At 37.5% G+C, this 15938-nt stretch overlaps 2 protein-coding genes across 5 annotated transcripts; one reads left to right on the top strand and one right to left on the bottom strand.

Annotated features, from left to right (window-relative positions):
* Positions 1-369: 369 nt before the first annotated feature.
* On the top strand, positions 370-5720 carry LOC131309739 (uncharacterized). The gene is made up of 5 exons (XM_058336336.1): positions 370-975; positions 1427-1497; positions 3820-3925; positions 4421-4553; positions 5325-5720. Exons 1-5 carry the CDS (start codon positions 887-889, stop codon positions 5544-5546), a joined length of 621 nt encoding a protein of 206 aa, XP_058192319.1. The 5' UTR covers positions 370-886; the 3' UTR covers positions 5547-5720.
* A 1350-nt stretch (positions 5721-7070) lies between these two features.
* LOC131309738 (uncharacterized) lies at positions 7071-14742 on the bottom strand. 4 transcript variants are annotated; one of them, XM_058336334.1, is made up of 6 exons: positions 14147-14742; positions 13748-13880; positions 12513-12708; positions 11665-11701; positions 8611-8923; positions 7071-8479 (listed from the first exon to the last, which is right to left on the bottom strand). In XM_058336334.1, exons 1-6 carry the CDS (start codon positions 14381-14383, stop codon positions 8454-8456), a joined length of 942 nt encoding a protein of 313 aa, XP_058192317.1. In that variant the 5' UTR covers positions 14384-14742; the 3' UTR covers positions 7071-8453. The 4 variants fall into 4 exon arrangements, with proteins under 4 accessions (XP_058192317.1, XP_058192315.1, XP_058192318.1 ...); XM_058336332.1 differs by having other exon boundaries at positions 7071-8459; positions 14147-14736; XM_058336335.1 differs by having other exon boundaries at positions 12513-12702; positions 14147-14736.
* Positions 14743-15938: the final 1196 nt, after the last annotated feature.

Here is a 15938-nt window from a genome sequence, read left to right as displayed (position 1 = left end):
ATCGGAAAATGGCCAAAAAATGCGAAACAGACCGGAAGGGGATACCCTTGGGATATATAAAAGTTTCTCCTGTTACATACTGCCTAGGTTTTGGAAAAAAACAACAATCTGAGCAATCCTCAGGGAGTGGTTTGAATTAACTAGAACAACAGGGGTGTTACTGCATTAGATACATTTGTACAGATGCGTTATACATGTCATTTTAAATGTTAATCAAATCTCCACCCAACCCTATACTACACTACTACAGGCGGACCACTTTTTTTGGGTTTTACGTTGGAGTGTTCGGATCAGTTTACGCGGCCTTCGTCTAGTTGCTGAAGGTGGCGGCGGCTTGAGTAGTTGGACAAATATGTCCTTGATTTTAGTGCAATTTGTCAAGATTTAATCAGTGAGACCAAATTAGAAATGTAACAAAAATTCGGAGCCAAAATAGATGCAGCTGGAAGTACATGGACCAAATTGATAGACATCAACTCCATTGTCTTTCATGCATCTGGTTAAGGTAATGTAAAAGCAATCTGCTTCTGCGTCGGTAGGGGATAAACAACAGCAAAAGCAAAGCAATCAACAGAGAAGTAATCAGCAATTCAGCGAAGATAAAAGAATCCGATAAGCTTTCAATTGTTTTTCCACAGCAGAGAAGCAATTACTCCACTGGATTTTTCAAAATTCGATTGCAGCAGCCAGCATTTCCGTTGATCCACCAAAAATTCAACCTTGGGCGATGAACAACAGCATTTCCGTTTATCCCGTAATAAATTCTTAACTTTGAGCCGAAACGAACAAAAATACACACTTTTATGCCGATTTACCGATTCAAGATATAGAAATTCCTCAACTAACTACTAATATTGTATCTGAATCGACACCGTCAACAAGAATAATGCCGAATGTGTTGACGAGAATTGGAGTTGCAATGGGTCCTTGGTTTCACAGAAAGATTGTTGATCCCCTTCTTCAAATCCTCCGCAGGTACTCTTCTTACTCCTTCTCTCTGCAAATTACTACATTTCTTTAGTCGTTGAATCGTATAATTGCTTACTAAATAACTGAAATGCCTGCTTAGCTTCTTGTAAAAGTGAAATTACCCTTCTTTTTAGTCGTTGAATGGTATAATTCCTTATTAAAAATAACTGAAATGCTGCTTAGCTTCTTGTAAAGTGTAATTACCCTTCTTTTTAGTTGGCTTTGAGCGTATTTGGTTATACCCCTTTGACTTTCCTTATAGATTAGTTCATAAATTTCAAGATCCCATAGTGCTATGTCATTTTAGTGTCTCCAAAATGACGTCTTACAAAGTTTGATCCCGGTGTTCTGTTTCTTTTTTTCCTTTTTTTGCTGTGATGAATTATTATATCTTTGGTAATCACTTTGATGATTATTGAAAGGGTGGTAACAATTTTCTTCTTGGCTTTTGTATTAGGGGTGCAGAGCCGAAGCAATTGTCCTTTTCTGCTGCTCTTGGCATCAGCTTAGGAGTATTTCCTATATGTGGTATGTTGCAATTTCAGCATTTTGGTGTTCTCTTTCTTTTTTTCTATGTCAAGTGACATGCGGTAGGTTATTACAATCAAAGAGTTACTGTTATGGACACTACATCAATCATGCGAGGTCCGCCACAAACGAGAACAAGTACTAATGGAAGGGTCCTATACAAAAGATCTAATATTCTTCCTTTTTAATTGTAAGTTCTGTGGGCAGCACTTGGAAAACTAAATCATATATCAAAAGAACAGGGAAAAAAGAAAAGGAGTTAGAAAGTGTATTATTCTTCAATTAAAGTTTTGAAATTAACGAAACAAAGGGTTTGTTTTGCTTGTACAAGAATCTGTATAGTTCTCAAGTGAATTGGGAAATAAGACAAGCATTCGTGTAACTAAACTTGTGTACATGCAAGAAAGAAGAGGGAAGTGTTATCTCTTACATTTTTGATATTGAGGAAATTCACCCGGATCCATTGAAAGAGGATTTATCTGCGACAAAACAGATGAACAGGAATGGACTAGTTGAAGAAAGAGGTACTACACTAGGTGTTTTTTCCCCAAAAAGTGGAGTAGCAAGTTGTGATTTGATCGGTTACAGTATGCCTATGAATCAATGGCGGCAGCAGCTAAAAGTATGTGATCATGCATGCCTCGTTAGCTGTTTTGCCCTTTTGCAATCTTCTTATCTAGAAGTATGTAAACATGTGGGCTTTATTATCTGTTTTGCAAATCAGATTCATTTAATCATAGTTTCCTAGGGAGGTACTTTCTCAAGGACCTATAAGAGAAATAACTATTTCACGAGGAGCTACAAGGAAAAAGAAATTTTATAACTTCAATAGGGTTAAGAAATTGGACATTTTGGATGTGTCCTTTCTTGATTTTGAAATATTGGTAATAAATGACACGTTGTTATAGGTGGGTAGTATGGTGAACAATATAAAAGCGCTACATTAAACTTGAGGAGTATTTTAGTGCTAGGCTAGCGTAGGTTGGTAATTCTATGGATTGTAATTGCAACATTAGGTAGCCAAAGCCTCTATTATGAGGAGAGCTTGTTTTACCATTGGAGAGTTGATGACCTCAAATGATAGGAGTTCCCCAGGGCACGGAGAATGGTTGGGAGAAGCTTCATTGGCATAGGGAAAGTCTAAAAGACAAAGGGAGGACCTAGAGATGAAGAGGACCCAAAAGGTTCAAGTTGTTCCCCTTTCGGAATAAGGCAAAGCATTGGCCTAGTGGATCCTTCCAAAAGTCTGGAGTGCTGCGAAATGTTCTCATACTCCTCGACCAGCCTTGAGCTGCTGTAGAGACAAGTTTTGAATGACGAATCTTCACCTATGGTTATCCAACGCGAAATCTAGTCAATTCTGTAAAAGACCAACTCCCAAGCTTGGTCGCCCAACTTAAACTGGGGGCGCCATTCAACATCGTGGTTGATCATGCTAAATTTTTTGAAAACGTAGCAGTTACCCAAGTCATTGGAGGCCTATTAGATATGCCCCAGCACTCCATCTGGAGTTGGTGATGACAAATAAGTTAGCTTTGTGAACATTCACATACATGTTACAACACTCCCTAATCACCTTCTCAAGAGGTCATCTAATCTTGAATGAGTGAGAATGAGCTTGAGATACCTTTGATGCTCCTTGAAACAAACTTTACTCTTTGAAGTCTTCTAGTTGTTGGCTAAGTGTAAGGTATGTTTTCTCATATGTGTCTAGTTTATATATAGATTTTGGCCTTCTCTCAGCCACACTTTGGTCTCTTTTGAGACCTAATATATTCTAGTGACCGAGTTTATTCAAGGTTTACGTGTTAGCTGGTGATTGGCGGTTCTTGGTCTTGGGTTGAGCGAAGATAACACTAATTACTTGTCATTCATGGCTTAATTTGTGGGATAAGTCGAAACCCCTTTGTGGATGTTTAAGGTTTTTGGGTGAACCTAGTGAAATCCATTTTTGTTGATTGGGGGAGAATTCCATCAGCATGTATTGGAAGTGGATGTAGGCAGTGTGGCATTGCTGAACCAGTATAATTGTCATATTCGTTATGCCTTCATAGTTGAGCTTCTCTTTTTTTATTTAAATTGAATGAATTGAGTTTCTTGTTATTTAACACTTGTGAATCGAGCTTCAAGGTCATATATGCTTTTGTGAGTTTGCCTGGACACTGCTCCTTGAGATGTGTAGACTAATGATGTGAGTGTCCGCAAGACAATACAAGACACTTCGATATATTTCGTTGCATGCCAGTGTAATGAATTAATAAACATAACTATAATTCCCTTTCGATGACCACCTTCATATTGATGTACTTTTATCTTTAACAGGGGTCACTGTCTTTCTATGTGCGATGGCTATTGCAGTGCTTGGATCTCGTTGTCATGCTCCAACTGTGATGCTTGCCAACTTTATTGCTACTCCTATAGAATTAAGGTAAAATCTGTTTTAGCGTATTAGAACTTTTAAGTCACTATTCCGTAGGGACCTGCAAATCGCTAAAGATGGTTTTTATCTCCCTCTATTCTGTAAAGTGAGGTGGCACTAGTTTCTCTCTCGTATCAGCTTCTTCCAAACTTCCACATGCTGTTTTTTTCCTATTCGTACCGATATATATATATATATATATATATATATATATATATATATATATATATATATATATGAAGAGGAATGTGAGCTATCACAACAGAGTGAAGAAGACACGTATCAAATAAGGAGCTTGTCCAATGTGCTTGCTTACTGTAGATAATAGTTCTGGCTACAATATATGAACTACTTTATTGTCATATCTTCTTATAGACATTTAGTTTAGCAACTTGTGATCTTTGTATGATACTCTTTTGTCGAGCTGATTGTTACAGGCATGCTCTGCTAGCTGCATGCATACGTATCAGCATAATCATTACCTTGGTTTGTATGGCTTTGTAGTCTGGTGGTCCCCTTCTTACGTCTTGGTGAAGTTATTTCTGGTGGACCTCATTTTCCATTGACTTCTGATGCTTTAAAGAAGGTGTTGACGGGTCAAGCTTCACGGGAAATCCTATATAGCATTTTGAATGCGGTATGCTCTCGGAATAACTTTTTAAGCATAAGTCTGTGTGTGTGTGTGTGTGTGTGTGTGTGTGTGGGGGGGGGGGGGGGGGGGGGGGGGGGGGGGGGTGCGGGGAGACTACTTGCATACAAATAGGTGGACTGAGCACTAACCATTTGTTGGAAGTTACTTTGATAGTTCATTCAATCAAAACTGGTAGAATCAGCATCTATTAAAACCATATGATTGGAGTTTAGTAATTTTAGGAGCAATTTAAGAAGATTATAATCAATTGAAGTTTGAACCATGGCTAGTTCCAGGGCTCAACATAATCCTTTTGAAGCAGATGCCAAATTCTAGGGAGGCAATTTCTTGGAGAGATTGGGTCCTGGTATGCAGTAGGAACCATGGTAAGCTTCAGTTGTGGACAGTAAAGCTATCTTCAGCTCTTCTAGGCTACCCTTCCCTTTTTGATGAGGACCATTTCCCTACGTAGGACAAGAGGCTCCTACCTGTTGTTTCGATACCTAGTAGAAAACAGTTTATTATTAGCAGGACTACTTGATTACATGAATTCTCTTGGCTTTTGATTTTTTTTCCAAGCAATTTATCGAAGCATTTACAACAAAAAACGTGGGTACATGGGTATGTGTCTGTTAGTTTGGAAGGACTGAGGGATAGTCTTTTGCAGACCTGAACACACTATTCCCCAAATACCTGGAAGTTTTTCTTTTGCTTGCTTTCTGCTTGATTTTCTCATGCTTGATTCTTAACAAAAATCTCTCTTGAAATTTTTTGCAGTTGTTGGGTTGGCTTGTTGCAGCACCGTTTATCTTGGGTGTGCTGCATCTATTGTTATTGCCGTGCTGTAAGATCCTTGTTTGCAAGTTCAGCACCGCTCCATCCAGTCCCAAAAAGCCACTTAGTGCCCAAATTGTTCGCAAGTTGAGCAGTGCTCCGTCAAGCCCAAACAAGGCACTTAGTTCCCACACGGAAGTGAGGCTTAAGGTAAGGGACGTTTGATCAACTTGTAATAACCTGTTGTACAATTGTTTGGTATCTCATCTGATTTGCTCCTACCACAAGGCTGCTTGTGTATATGGAACTTGAATTGTTAGATTCTGTGTGTATATGCATTGAGCTTCAAGCCAGGAGATTGATTTTTTCCTCGGATGATGCATGATTTTTGTTGCCAAAGCTGTTCTATAGATTAGTGTTCGATGATCATGCAAAGATTTTCTGTACTAACCATACACACATGTTCCGGGGCATACTGGCTTCCAACTTTGTGACGGAGACTTGGGCATTTCCTTGAAATATTTTTCTCCCTCATGTGATCTTTTCATGTCATGCTCAGGCAAGGAGATATAAAGTCATCACGGTCCCATTTTGATGATCATAACCGCTTATTTTATAGGTCTCACCCAAAAAGTTAGATTCTCAATGACATTTCAAGATTCTCTAAGGATTTCCTTCGTTTGCTTTTTGGGGGTCTCAATGTTTGCTAATTCTGACACAGTTTGGACACATTATAGTATGTCAAAATAAATCAAGTTTGTAATATTTTGGAGAGAAATAGTTTGCCAAGCTAGCTTTGCATACCAATGAGATTGGGAGTGACTAGCCAGCGTCTTCATTGAAGGGGGCACCACCAACCAATGATGTACTAGAACATGCAAAATGGATTTTCATAACTATTCTATGATCTAGGACCTCTTTCTAGGTTTGTTTATCTTTTTTACTTGAGAGTTCTTCCCCGAATGTCAAGCCGTAGTCCTTGTCCCTGGGAGAAGTGGAAGGAGTTAGGAGGGAACGCCCTTTCCCCTCAGAAATTTTTAAAGGTTGTCGTCGAATATATTTAACGAGTCTGTGCTGAGATGTTAGCTAGGCTAGGTTTGAACTCCTGTGATAAAGGCTATCAAAGGAAGGAAGACCAATCTTAGAACCAGCATTGGTTCCACGTATACCATTATTTCGAGTTGCTTGCTTGAATCATGAACTTGTTTTGTTGTTGTAGAAGTAGGGGATGTCAAGAGGCAAACCATAATAAGTACAGGGAATAGAGGGAAAGAAAGTATGATTTGTTGTGGTAGTTTAGCCCATGTAGTTTTGATTGGTGAAATGTGATAAGGGGATTCCTTGAGGTATATCGAAAGCTAAAACCTCTCAAGTCTTGGATAAAAAGAGGATTGACACGTACTGGAGTGTGCTCTAAAAACTGTCGAAAACCGAATCTTAATTGGTGACACGGAAAATTCACAAGGCTAATAAGATGAAGGGAGGGAAAGAACAAAAGCAGGTAAATCAGACATGGAGCCATATAAATCTCAACCAGTGTAACATAGCTTAAAAATGCGGGCACATCCAAAGATCTATTTATCACTTTCATATGCGTATACTTGTATTGTGAATTTGACTTATTTCAAAATTTCCGGATGAATCATTTGTAATGTGTAAGGGTGAAAACAGAGCATCGTCAGGATACGAAGGACAATCGTTTTGACTCTTGATGAACCAATTCAGTCTCAGCAAATATAAGCAAATCAGTAGTATCTAAGTTATTCTGGCATAATAATAACATAACAGCAGCCGATCCAAAAATAAAAAATAGTAATATAACAGCAGTAGATTTCCATTCTCAATCCACATGGATATTGGAGAATGAGTCTTCTTCTAAGTAGAGCATCGATCCTTAGTTACAATCCAAAGTTCAAACCATAGGTAGACCTTATACATATAGAGATTATGAAGTTCCATCTCATAGTAAAAGAGTTTGAGAGAGAGAGAGAGAGAGAGAGAGAGAGAGAGAGAGAGAGAGAGAGAGAGAGAGAGAGAGAGAGATGAGGATCACCTGAGTCCTAACCATGGTTGATGTGGGGTTAGAGGAGATGAAGCCAAGAGTCCCAAAATAATCTCCCTTGGGTTACCTCCTTATGCAATGGAGCTCCATAGCCATTAATGGAGCTCTTAAAAAAAATATGGTAAAAGCTAAATGCAAGAAAGCTAACACTACCCATCCTATAATCCTACTTCAATTGGGGCTAAAACTCCCAAAGTTTGGCCCACAATGAATTTACAAAAGACAATACAACTAGCTAATTGCTTCCCCTACCCTGGGGGAAGATGCGTTAATTAGTAGGTTAGACACAGATTATGTGAGATTTAAAAAGTGGAATTGGTAAAGCTTTTTAATAGACATTACCAGTCACAGTTCAAAAATCCTAAGACTAGGGTTAATGCCGAAAGAACCGAAAAAAGGAAGAAAGAAAAAGGAAAAGATTGGGCATTTCCCATGCCCTCTCCATGATATATATACTAAAAGTGCCTCTGCATCAAGAGGAGGTTACCTAAAGTTGGAGGGAAGGACAAGGCATTTCAAAATCAACATTTGTGAAGCTGAGAAGGACTTGTCTCTCATTTCTTGTTGAATTTACATTATTGATCAGTGAGCCTTTTCCAGGGGCTAACTTTTTTGAAATTGTGTGCTTTGATTTGATTAGCCTTTCCAGAGGCCAAAGTTAGAGAGGTATTATGTGAGACCAACTAAGCTTTGCTTTGGCAGAGCTTGAAATTGGTAACAACATGATGCCTATGCACATGCTTTTGGGGTCTCTTGTAGGAAGCCTTTTCCTTTGCAAGAGAAGCAGTGTGGAAAGAGATGAAAACTTTTCCAAACATTTTTGCCCCTATGAGGAGCTTCCATGTGTGGGAATGCACAAATGTGGACCACCATGAGAGGGAGGGAGGGAGGGAGGGAGGGAGAGAGAGAGAACCATGGTTAGGCCAAAGGTATTTGAGATCCTTTGTGAAGGAGAGCTATATCATAGATATATAGCTTTGAGAGATGAAGTAGCTGTAGGCTGCAGGGGGCTCAACTGAGTGAATCTCTTAATTAACGATGAGGGATTGGTGGTGCGCGGAGAGCCATGGTCACGCCTGTGGCACAGCAAAACAAACTGTCAAAGATGTTAGTTACTTCATTAGTTCAAAATAATACCATACCACTAGTATACTAATTAATGTACTTAATTATAAAATGTACTGTACTACCATAAACTAATTAAAAGCAAGCAAGGTGTTTAATTACCTGATTGCAAAGGAGGAGTGGATGCAAGAGAGATAGGAGCAGCAGCAGCATAGTGATGTGGGTATCCCCCAGTGGAGTTGATGGCAGAATACTGGAAGAGGTGGTGGTGGCCGTGATGGTGCTGCTGTGGGTACTGCATACCGGTGTACCCCTGCCCAGCGGCGGTACTCCCAGCTTCTCCAAAGTAATTCAGATACGGGTAGAAGGCGGCAGCGGCCGCAGCTGCTGCTGCTGTGCTTGTCATCATCCCACCAGCCCCACCTCCGTAAACCGGATATTGTGAAGCAGCTCCTCCATACACGCTATAGTAACTCTGTACCAAAGTAAAGAACAATAATCTATCATAGTCCAAAAATTAAAAATTTGTTTGAAATATGCCATGAGGGTCGTGTTAAATTGCATTCAATTGATTGTTTTTCTTGGGCATGCACTATTTCCCAAGTATTGTCAAGGGATTGTTTTGGAATTCCAAGAAGTTGTTCCAGTAAGGTAACCTTCTAGCTACTAGTTCAATAGAGTAGTATAACTGAAGATAGGATTTGTTTCTCACTTCGTTTCATCAATAATTTGAATCAGATTAATTAATGTGAGAAAAAGTAATTTCTCCAAATAGTTAAAACAAACATCAAACCGACTCCTGATGTTTGAGAATTTTCAGTGATATATATGTAATCAGATTTCACCCTTAATAACCAAGAGGTACCGTATGATCACTAGGCTGAGCCCAGGTTCAGTAGGGGTACTGCTCTATCTTTATAACCTTGTCCAAAACATATTTGGGTTTTTTTTCCTAGAAAAGCAAACAAAGAATATTACTAGTACGTATTAATTTCACTATTTATTCGATCCCAGATCGATCTACGAATTGTACTGATCTATGAGACAACGAGTTTGAGTGGTGGATAAGGGACCATAAGCTGCACATAGAATGAAAAATCGTACGTACAACTAACACAATAGGATAAAGAGAAAGCAAAGACGATTTTATATATGTTGTTTTAATTAGGACCAAAGACAACTGTAATTTCGGCACATTTTGTCACCTGAGGCTGAACTTATTATATCTGTGGAATATTCTATATGGATGGTTCTGAAAAGAAAAGAAAAGAAAAGAAAAGAAAAAAAAGAAAGAAAGGGTAACCGTTGGAAGGAATATTATATATATGAGAATAAATTCTTTACACTGTCGGTGTAAACATTTGTTTCTTACAAATCTATTGTATTATGACACGTGTTAAAACAGTGGTCCCAATTAATAAAATATGACGACGTGACGCAATACAATTGATTTGAAGGAAATAAATATTTACACCGACAATGTAAAGAATTTATTCTATATATATATATATATATATATATATATATATATATATGGGCTATTCGAGAATCGTGAAGTACTAGATTATTCGAGAGTAAAAGACGTGAGTTACGTCCAAAATTACTTGTAAGTGGGAAATTGCTGTTTCCCATGCGCGCAGTTGTGCTTTGACTGAATCCGGCTTTAGTAACACCTTTGTAGCAATTGAAATAAAAAAAGGGCATGAGCCTACTATTTTTATCCAACTTTGTTTTTTAATGCCCCGTTTCGTTAAGATTTTTTATTTTTTAACTACTTATTTTTTATTTTATGAAACAGATTATTCTCTCGTAATACATCATCTTTAATTTAAAAAAAATAAGTACTTATTTTCTTTAGCAAAATGAGGCCTAATTAATTTCCACCAATTATTTTGTAATGATTTGTTGAAAATTTATACATCTCATTTCATTCAAAAAGAGAAAGTCCCCATTTGCTAGCACTTATAATTTTGCTTATTTACTCTTTTTTTTTTTTTTTTTGCTAAGAAAAAATTAATGGCTAGTGTTTGGTATCAATTATGAGTAATCACTTATTTAGCTTTTCTAGCTTATTTCATTGAAATAAGTGTGATTATTTTAAGCTTCGGTTTGTAAATATTTTTCCTCACTTGAAGTTGTAGAAATCTATTTTATAAAAAAGCACTTAATTTCAAGTGTTTTTATAGAATAATTAAGGTTAATCTCGACATTTACTTGATAATTAATAAGGTTATTCTACAATTTATTTAACAAAAAGAACTTTTGTTTCAGCTCATAAAAAGTTGCACCAAACAGTTCTCCAACTTCTTTTAAGTTTTTTCTTCAAATAATCAGAATGATCGTAATCTAATAATTTAACTTACAAGTGATAACAAACGGGACCATGATTTCGTAGTGGTTATAAAAGCTCTATTTCAGCAAAAACAAACACAACAGAGAAACTTTTAGATATACCGGGGATACCAAGCCCCATGGTATCCGGTTCGTTTCTCATTTTTCGGCCATTTTTCGATCCCGTTTGAATAATCGATTTTGTAGAGTTCGGTGAGAACTTTAATCATGCCAAAAATTGTGTTCATTAGACTTTATTTGATACATGATCGGCATACATGAAAATTGCAAAAAAACCAAAACTGGGTTTTGATTCAGTGTGTTTTTGGACTCAGTTTGGGTTTTCTTCAATTTTCACGTGTGTCGATCATGTATCAAATAAAGTCCGATGAACACAATTTCTGACATAATTATGGTTCTTGCCGAACTCTACAAAATAAACGAAATCGATTATCCAAACGCGATCGGAAAATAGCCGAAAAATAAGAAATAGACCGGAGGGGATACCATGGGGCTTGGTATTCCCGGTATACCTAAAAGTTTCTCAACACAACAAATGGGGCACCTAATTAAGTACATTTTTAGACTCATACAACAGAATATTTTCGGAAGGATATTTTTCATTTGTTTCGCACGGCATCACTCAACAAATTTCTGGACAAAAATAATCCGTCAATTTTGTGAGGTTTTAAAGAAAATGTACCAACAAAGAAGAATAGTTTTTTCTTTATAACTCAAATGTCCGATCTAATTTACGCACACAAAACTAATTTTGGAGGACCAATGATCCACCGAACAAATAGCCTAATTAACATTCAACTTTATTATGTGGTACTGAAAAGTAACCGTAAATGGAAAGGGAAAGCAAGAGTTTTGTGTACCAACCGTGGGATAGGTGTAGTCTGGTGAGTACGGAGAGTACCTGAACATAGGGTTCAAAAAAATAAGAGGGACAAGAATATTAATGTTAGCTGGAGTACAACTCAAAAAGCTCTTGGTGTAAATATAAGTAACTACTACTAATTAACATAAATGTTATTGGATTCATAGTCATACTTATACGCCCATGAATTAAGCATGCAACTGATCATTATGGGAACCCAAATCGTTAGTACCGAAATCCTTTGTGCCTTTGTTTTCGTGCATTTTTTTGTGCTATTCATTCTGGGACTGAAAATACAAAAAAAACAAAGGTACGCAGGACTTTTCGGTACAGGAGATTCTGGGTTTGGCGACGAGTACTGTTGTTGGTCGACTTGTACATGCATAATGGTGCAAAGAATTCACAGCTTGCATGAGTGTGTGCATGTACCGACGAATACTATTAGCCCCACAAGCATTAAATGCTAGGAGAAGTACTGGAAGCATGCACGTAGAAAGTGATCATCATTCGTGTTCCTGAAATTGTAAATTGGTTGTCATCGAAATGTCCATCAGTTATTATGAGAGAGAGAGAGAGAGAGAGAGAGAGAGAGAGAGAGAGAGACAGAGAGAGAGGGTGATGATGGTGATCAATGATGAGGAAGAAGTGTGGTGGATGAGCAAGCGTGAATGAGCTGCATGCTGGGCGCTGCGCATGATGAGTTGGCAATGCGCGCACATGGAGCTAAGCTACTTCTCCGTATATAGAGACACAACAACAAACAAACACACTACTAAAATAATAATAGTACTCCAGTAATTAATTAATTAAACAAATTAATAAAAGCTGGTAAAATTAGTTAGTTAATTACCCGTAGACATTACTATAAGGTATGCCTTGCTGGATGGCATAATGAGGGAAATTTGTTGCTGCTGCTGCTGAAGCAAAAGCTGTTCCCCCAATTACTCCACCACCACTACCTCCAAATCCTCCTCCTCCTCCAGCCTGATATCCACCGGTCATCACCCTAATATTCCTCCCTCCTCCTCCTCCTCCTCCTCCTCCGCCTGTTCATCCAATTTTCCCATTTCATATAATTAGTTAACCTAGTGTATATAATATTTCCTAGGTATGTATATATGTCCGAAACACTGAATGAATTAATAATAGTATATTCTAAGAACAGAAAATGAAATAGCTAGTATAGTACTGAAGAACATCAACAATGCCTTTTTCATTAGATTAAGAAGACACCAAGACGGACAAATGGAGTAGAAACCAAGCTTTAATGTGAAGTAGTACTACTGTACGTACGTTTAACTAATTAACTACAGAAAAGAAAAGATTAATATGCTTAATATATCATGTCAAAATGTTAATTACTACGTACTGTTATCACAATTAAAAGAAAGCAATAAAGAAATTTGTTCGATCTAGAGTGGAATATTGAGCTGTCATGCTTTTGGAAAACAGCAGCTTCTAATTGTATGTATCCAGCCATTCTTCGTGGATGTTAAAACCAATACTACTACTACTACTACTATTTCTTGAGTGGGCTCACAACACATGCACCATTCGATGAGACCAAAGGAAGAGCTAGGAAGAAAAGAATACAACCAACTTTTCCTACGTATATACTAATTGATTTTAGCGCGCATGATGATCAGATCAGAATGTATTGTATTTTTTTTGCTCAAAATGGATATCGTCAGATCAGAGAGGAGCATTGCATATGGGGGTTTAAGCATTCAACTACGTATGTCCACAGGCAAAAACAAAAAAAAAAGAAAAAGGAAAAAGCAAATCTCTGCAAAGATTCATATCATATGTAACTTTTTCCAGATCTCAAAGCACGCTGTTCTTGGGTGAGGCCGGCCTTAAACAAATTAAACAACATAATTAAACTCTGCATAATAACATAGAAAAGAATAACAAGACATAAAGGTAAAGAAAACAAATACTAGCTGGAAGTAATAATTACTACTGTTGTAGTACTTAATTAACAAAATTAACAAAGAAGAAGAATCATTAATTAATGCATCTATCTGTAAATTACTAACATATATATATATATATATATATATATATATATATATATATATATACCATGTTTAGGGGTAGAAGGCTTAGATCTTTGAACACCCAAGGAAGCAAGATTGCAATTGGCCCTCCTCCCATCAATTACTGGAGCTGCATCCACGCAAGCTTTCGTCGCCGCTTCTGCTTCACGAAATGTCACCTAATTTCCGGCACACACAAACAAAAGAAAAGAAAAGAAAAGAAAACTGATAAATTAAAAGAAACTTAATTATCCATATATGCATGAACTAATTATGTTTCATTTTCTTCAAGATCTAGTGCGGAAAGTTCATGATGTAAATTTTCACGGAATGATATATAGAATCCACGGCAATATGTTTTTTTCCTTAAAAAAGAAAGAAAGGAAAGCAAAGTTGGAGAAAAACAAAAAGAGAAAAAAGGAATTGAGGAAATAAAAAAGCATACAAATCCATAGCCTTTGGATCTTCCAGTGGATTTATCAGTGATGACAACAGCCTCCAAGATGTCACCAAACTGTTCAAAGTATTTCTTCATAGTCTCCTTGTGTGTCTCCCATGCCAATCCCCCTACAAACACTTTTGTGTATGTTGTGTCTCCAAACTGCCCTCCTCCTCCTCCTCCTGACACCGTCATGTTGTTGTTGTTGTTAGCTCCTGCTGCTGCACCACCACCACTATTCATCTTCTCTCTCAGTCCGATCTATAACACCAGCTTAGCTACAAATGGTAACCTAGTAGTTGATGGTGACCACTAACTAGCTAGCTAGATCTGTATGTGTATGGAAATACTGAGAAAAGAAATGAAGGCCAACTAGCTAGCTAGGGATCAGGAGGAGTTGAATTATGTTAAGTGGGAGGCAGAGGGGAGAAGGTGGTGGTGGTGGTGGTGGTGATTGGTAATCAGACGATTAGGTCAGAGATCCAGCGAGGGAAAACAAAAAAGAAAACAAAGAGAGAGAGAGAGAGAGAGAGAGAGAGAGAGAGAGAGAGAAATGGGAGGGAAGAGAAAGCAAAAGTTGTAGAAAAAAAGAGGGAACACCATCTAATAATACGGACGCATGAATTATGTACACAACGGGACCCCACCCAACCTCCACTTTACAACACACTCGCAATCACACTTTCACGTTCTTCTTTAGCGCGTGTCAATTACACCAATACTTTCCCAGCAAGGCATGCAAACCCGCCGAGCTGAGTTTTGTTCTCTTCAAGCTCGGCTCGTTTACTAAATAAACAAAAAATTTAAGCTCTACTTGGTTAAAAACAAGCTATGTCTGTTTGATTTATTAAACAAAGTGAATTTATAGAAACAAGAGGAGTTTTTCGAACCGAGCTAAGATGATTTTTGGACTGTTAAGCTCGGTTCATTTGCTAAAAGTTAAGGAAATATAATCCCACAATATTGAAAGTAGAATAAGTGTTTACTTAATAATATGAGAGACATCTCAACTTATTGTCAATTTATTTTGAGTTGGATATAAAGTTTCTACATGATATCAGAGCAGGGTCCATTCTACCCATATTTTAAAAATTTACAATCCACATCTCACGATGGCAGACCAGCAAAAAAGCTACCCAAAAAAGAGGATATACCTGACAGATCTCAAATGCGACTGCACGTGAGAGCGAATATTAAAAAAATATAATCTCACATTACTTGAGAGTGAAATAAGTGATCACTTAATAATATGAAGATCTCTCCACTCATTGTCAATTAATTTGAAATAAACATAAAATTTTCACACTAAATTAGCCCGAAACTCAAACTCATGCTCAAGTTGAACCTTGAGCTCTCATAGGCAGCTCGGTTCGTTTGAACAATAAAAATACCGCAATAATTAACCAATGCAACTTCTCAGTTACGCGGGGTTTAGTGAGAGTGGGGTTTTAGTCATTGAAATGTCGTAGTATTATTATGTCGGCTACTGGCCTACTGCAGTTGCTTTCTTTATCGTTCTAATAAAAGAGTAGAAGGGAGGTTCCTTGTTAATTAGGCAGAGTTTTTGGTGATATTTACGTCACTTACCATATGAAACCATGCCTTACAGCGTGCCAAGCCATAGTGGGCAGAAACGGAACGCAGAAACGGAGGAAAGTCAGCAGTCAACCTTCAAATGCTTCCGTTTTGATTTTCTCAACTTTCGCAAGTTGTTTTTAATAGTAACCCATGTATCCTGGATCATTTTACGCACATTTTAATTAATTATTAACAATTAATTTTGTCATTTACTTGCGGA

The sequence above is a fragment of the Rhododendron vialii genome, chromosome 12a (genome assembly GCF_030253575.1).
Source record: "Rhododendron vialii isolate Sample 1 chromosome 12a, ASM3025357v1".
NCBI classification, from domain to species: Eukaryota; Viridiplantae; Streptophyta; class Magnoliopsida; order Ericales; family Ericaceae; genus Rhododendron; species Rhododendron vialii.
Note: the sequence above shows the minus strand (reverse complement) of the source record. Positions and strands in the feature narration are given on the sequence as shown.

Coding starts and splice junctions, on each gene's coding strand:
- LOC131309739 (XM_058336336.1), top strand. CDS start 887: ATGCCGAATGTGTTGACGAGAATTGGAGTTGCAATGGGTCCTTGGTTT. Junction 3,926..4,420: donor GCTACTCCTATAGAATTAAG/GTAAAATCTGTT, acceptor ATGGCTTTGTAG/TCTGGTGGTCCCCTTCTTAC. Junction 4,554..5,324: donor TATATAGCATTTTGAATGCG/GTATGCTCTCGG, acceptor AATTTTTTGCAG/TTGTTGGGTTGGCTTGTTGC.
- LOC131309738 (XM_058336332.1), bottom strand. CDS start 14,383: ATGAATAGTGGTGGTGGTGCAGCAGCAGGAGCTAACAACAACAACAAC. Junction 11,702..12,512: donor CCTTATAGTAATGTCTACGG/GTAATTAACTAA, acceptor CCCTATGTTCAG/GTACTCTCCGTACTCACCAG. Junction 8,924..11,664: donor CAGACTACACCTATCCCACG/GTTGGTACACAA, acceptor ACTTTGGTACAG/AGTTACTATAGCGTGTATGG.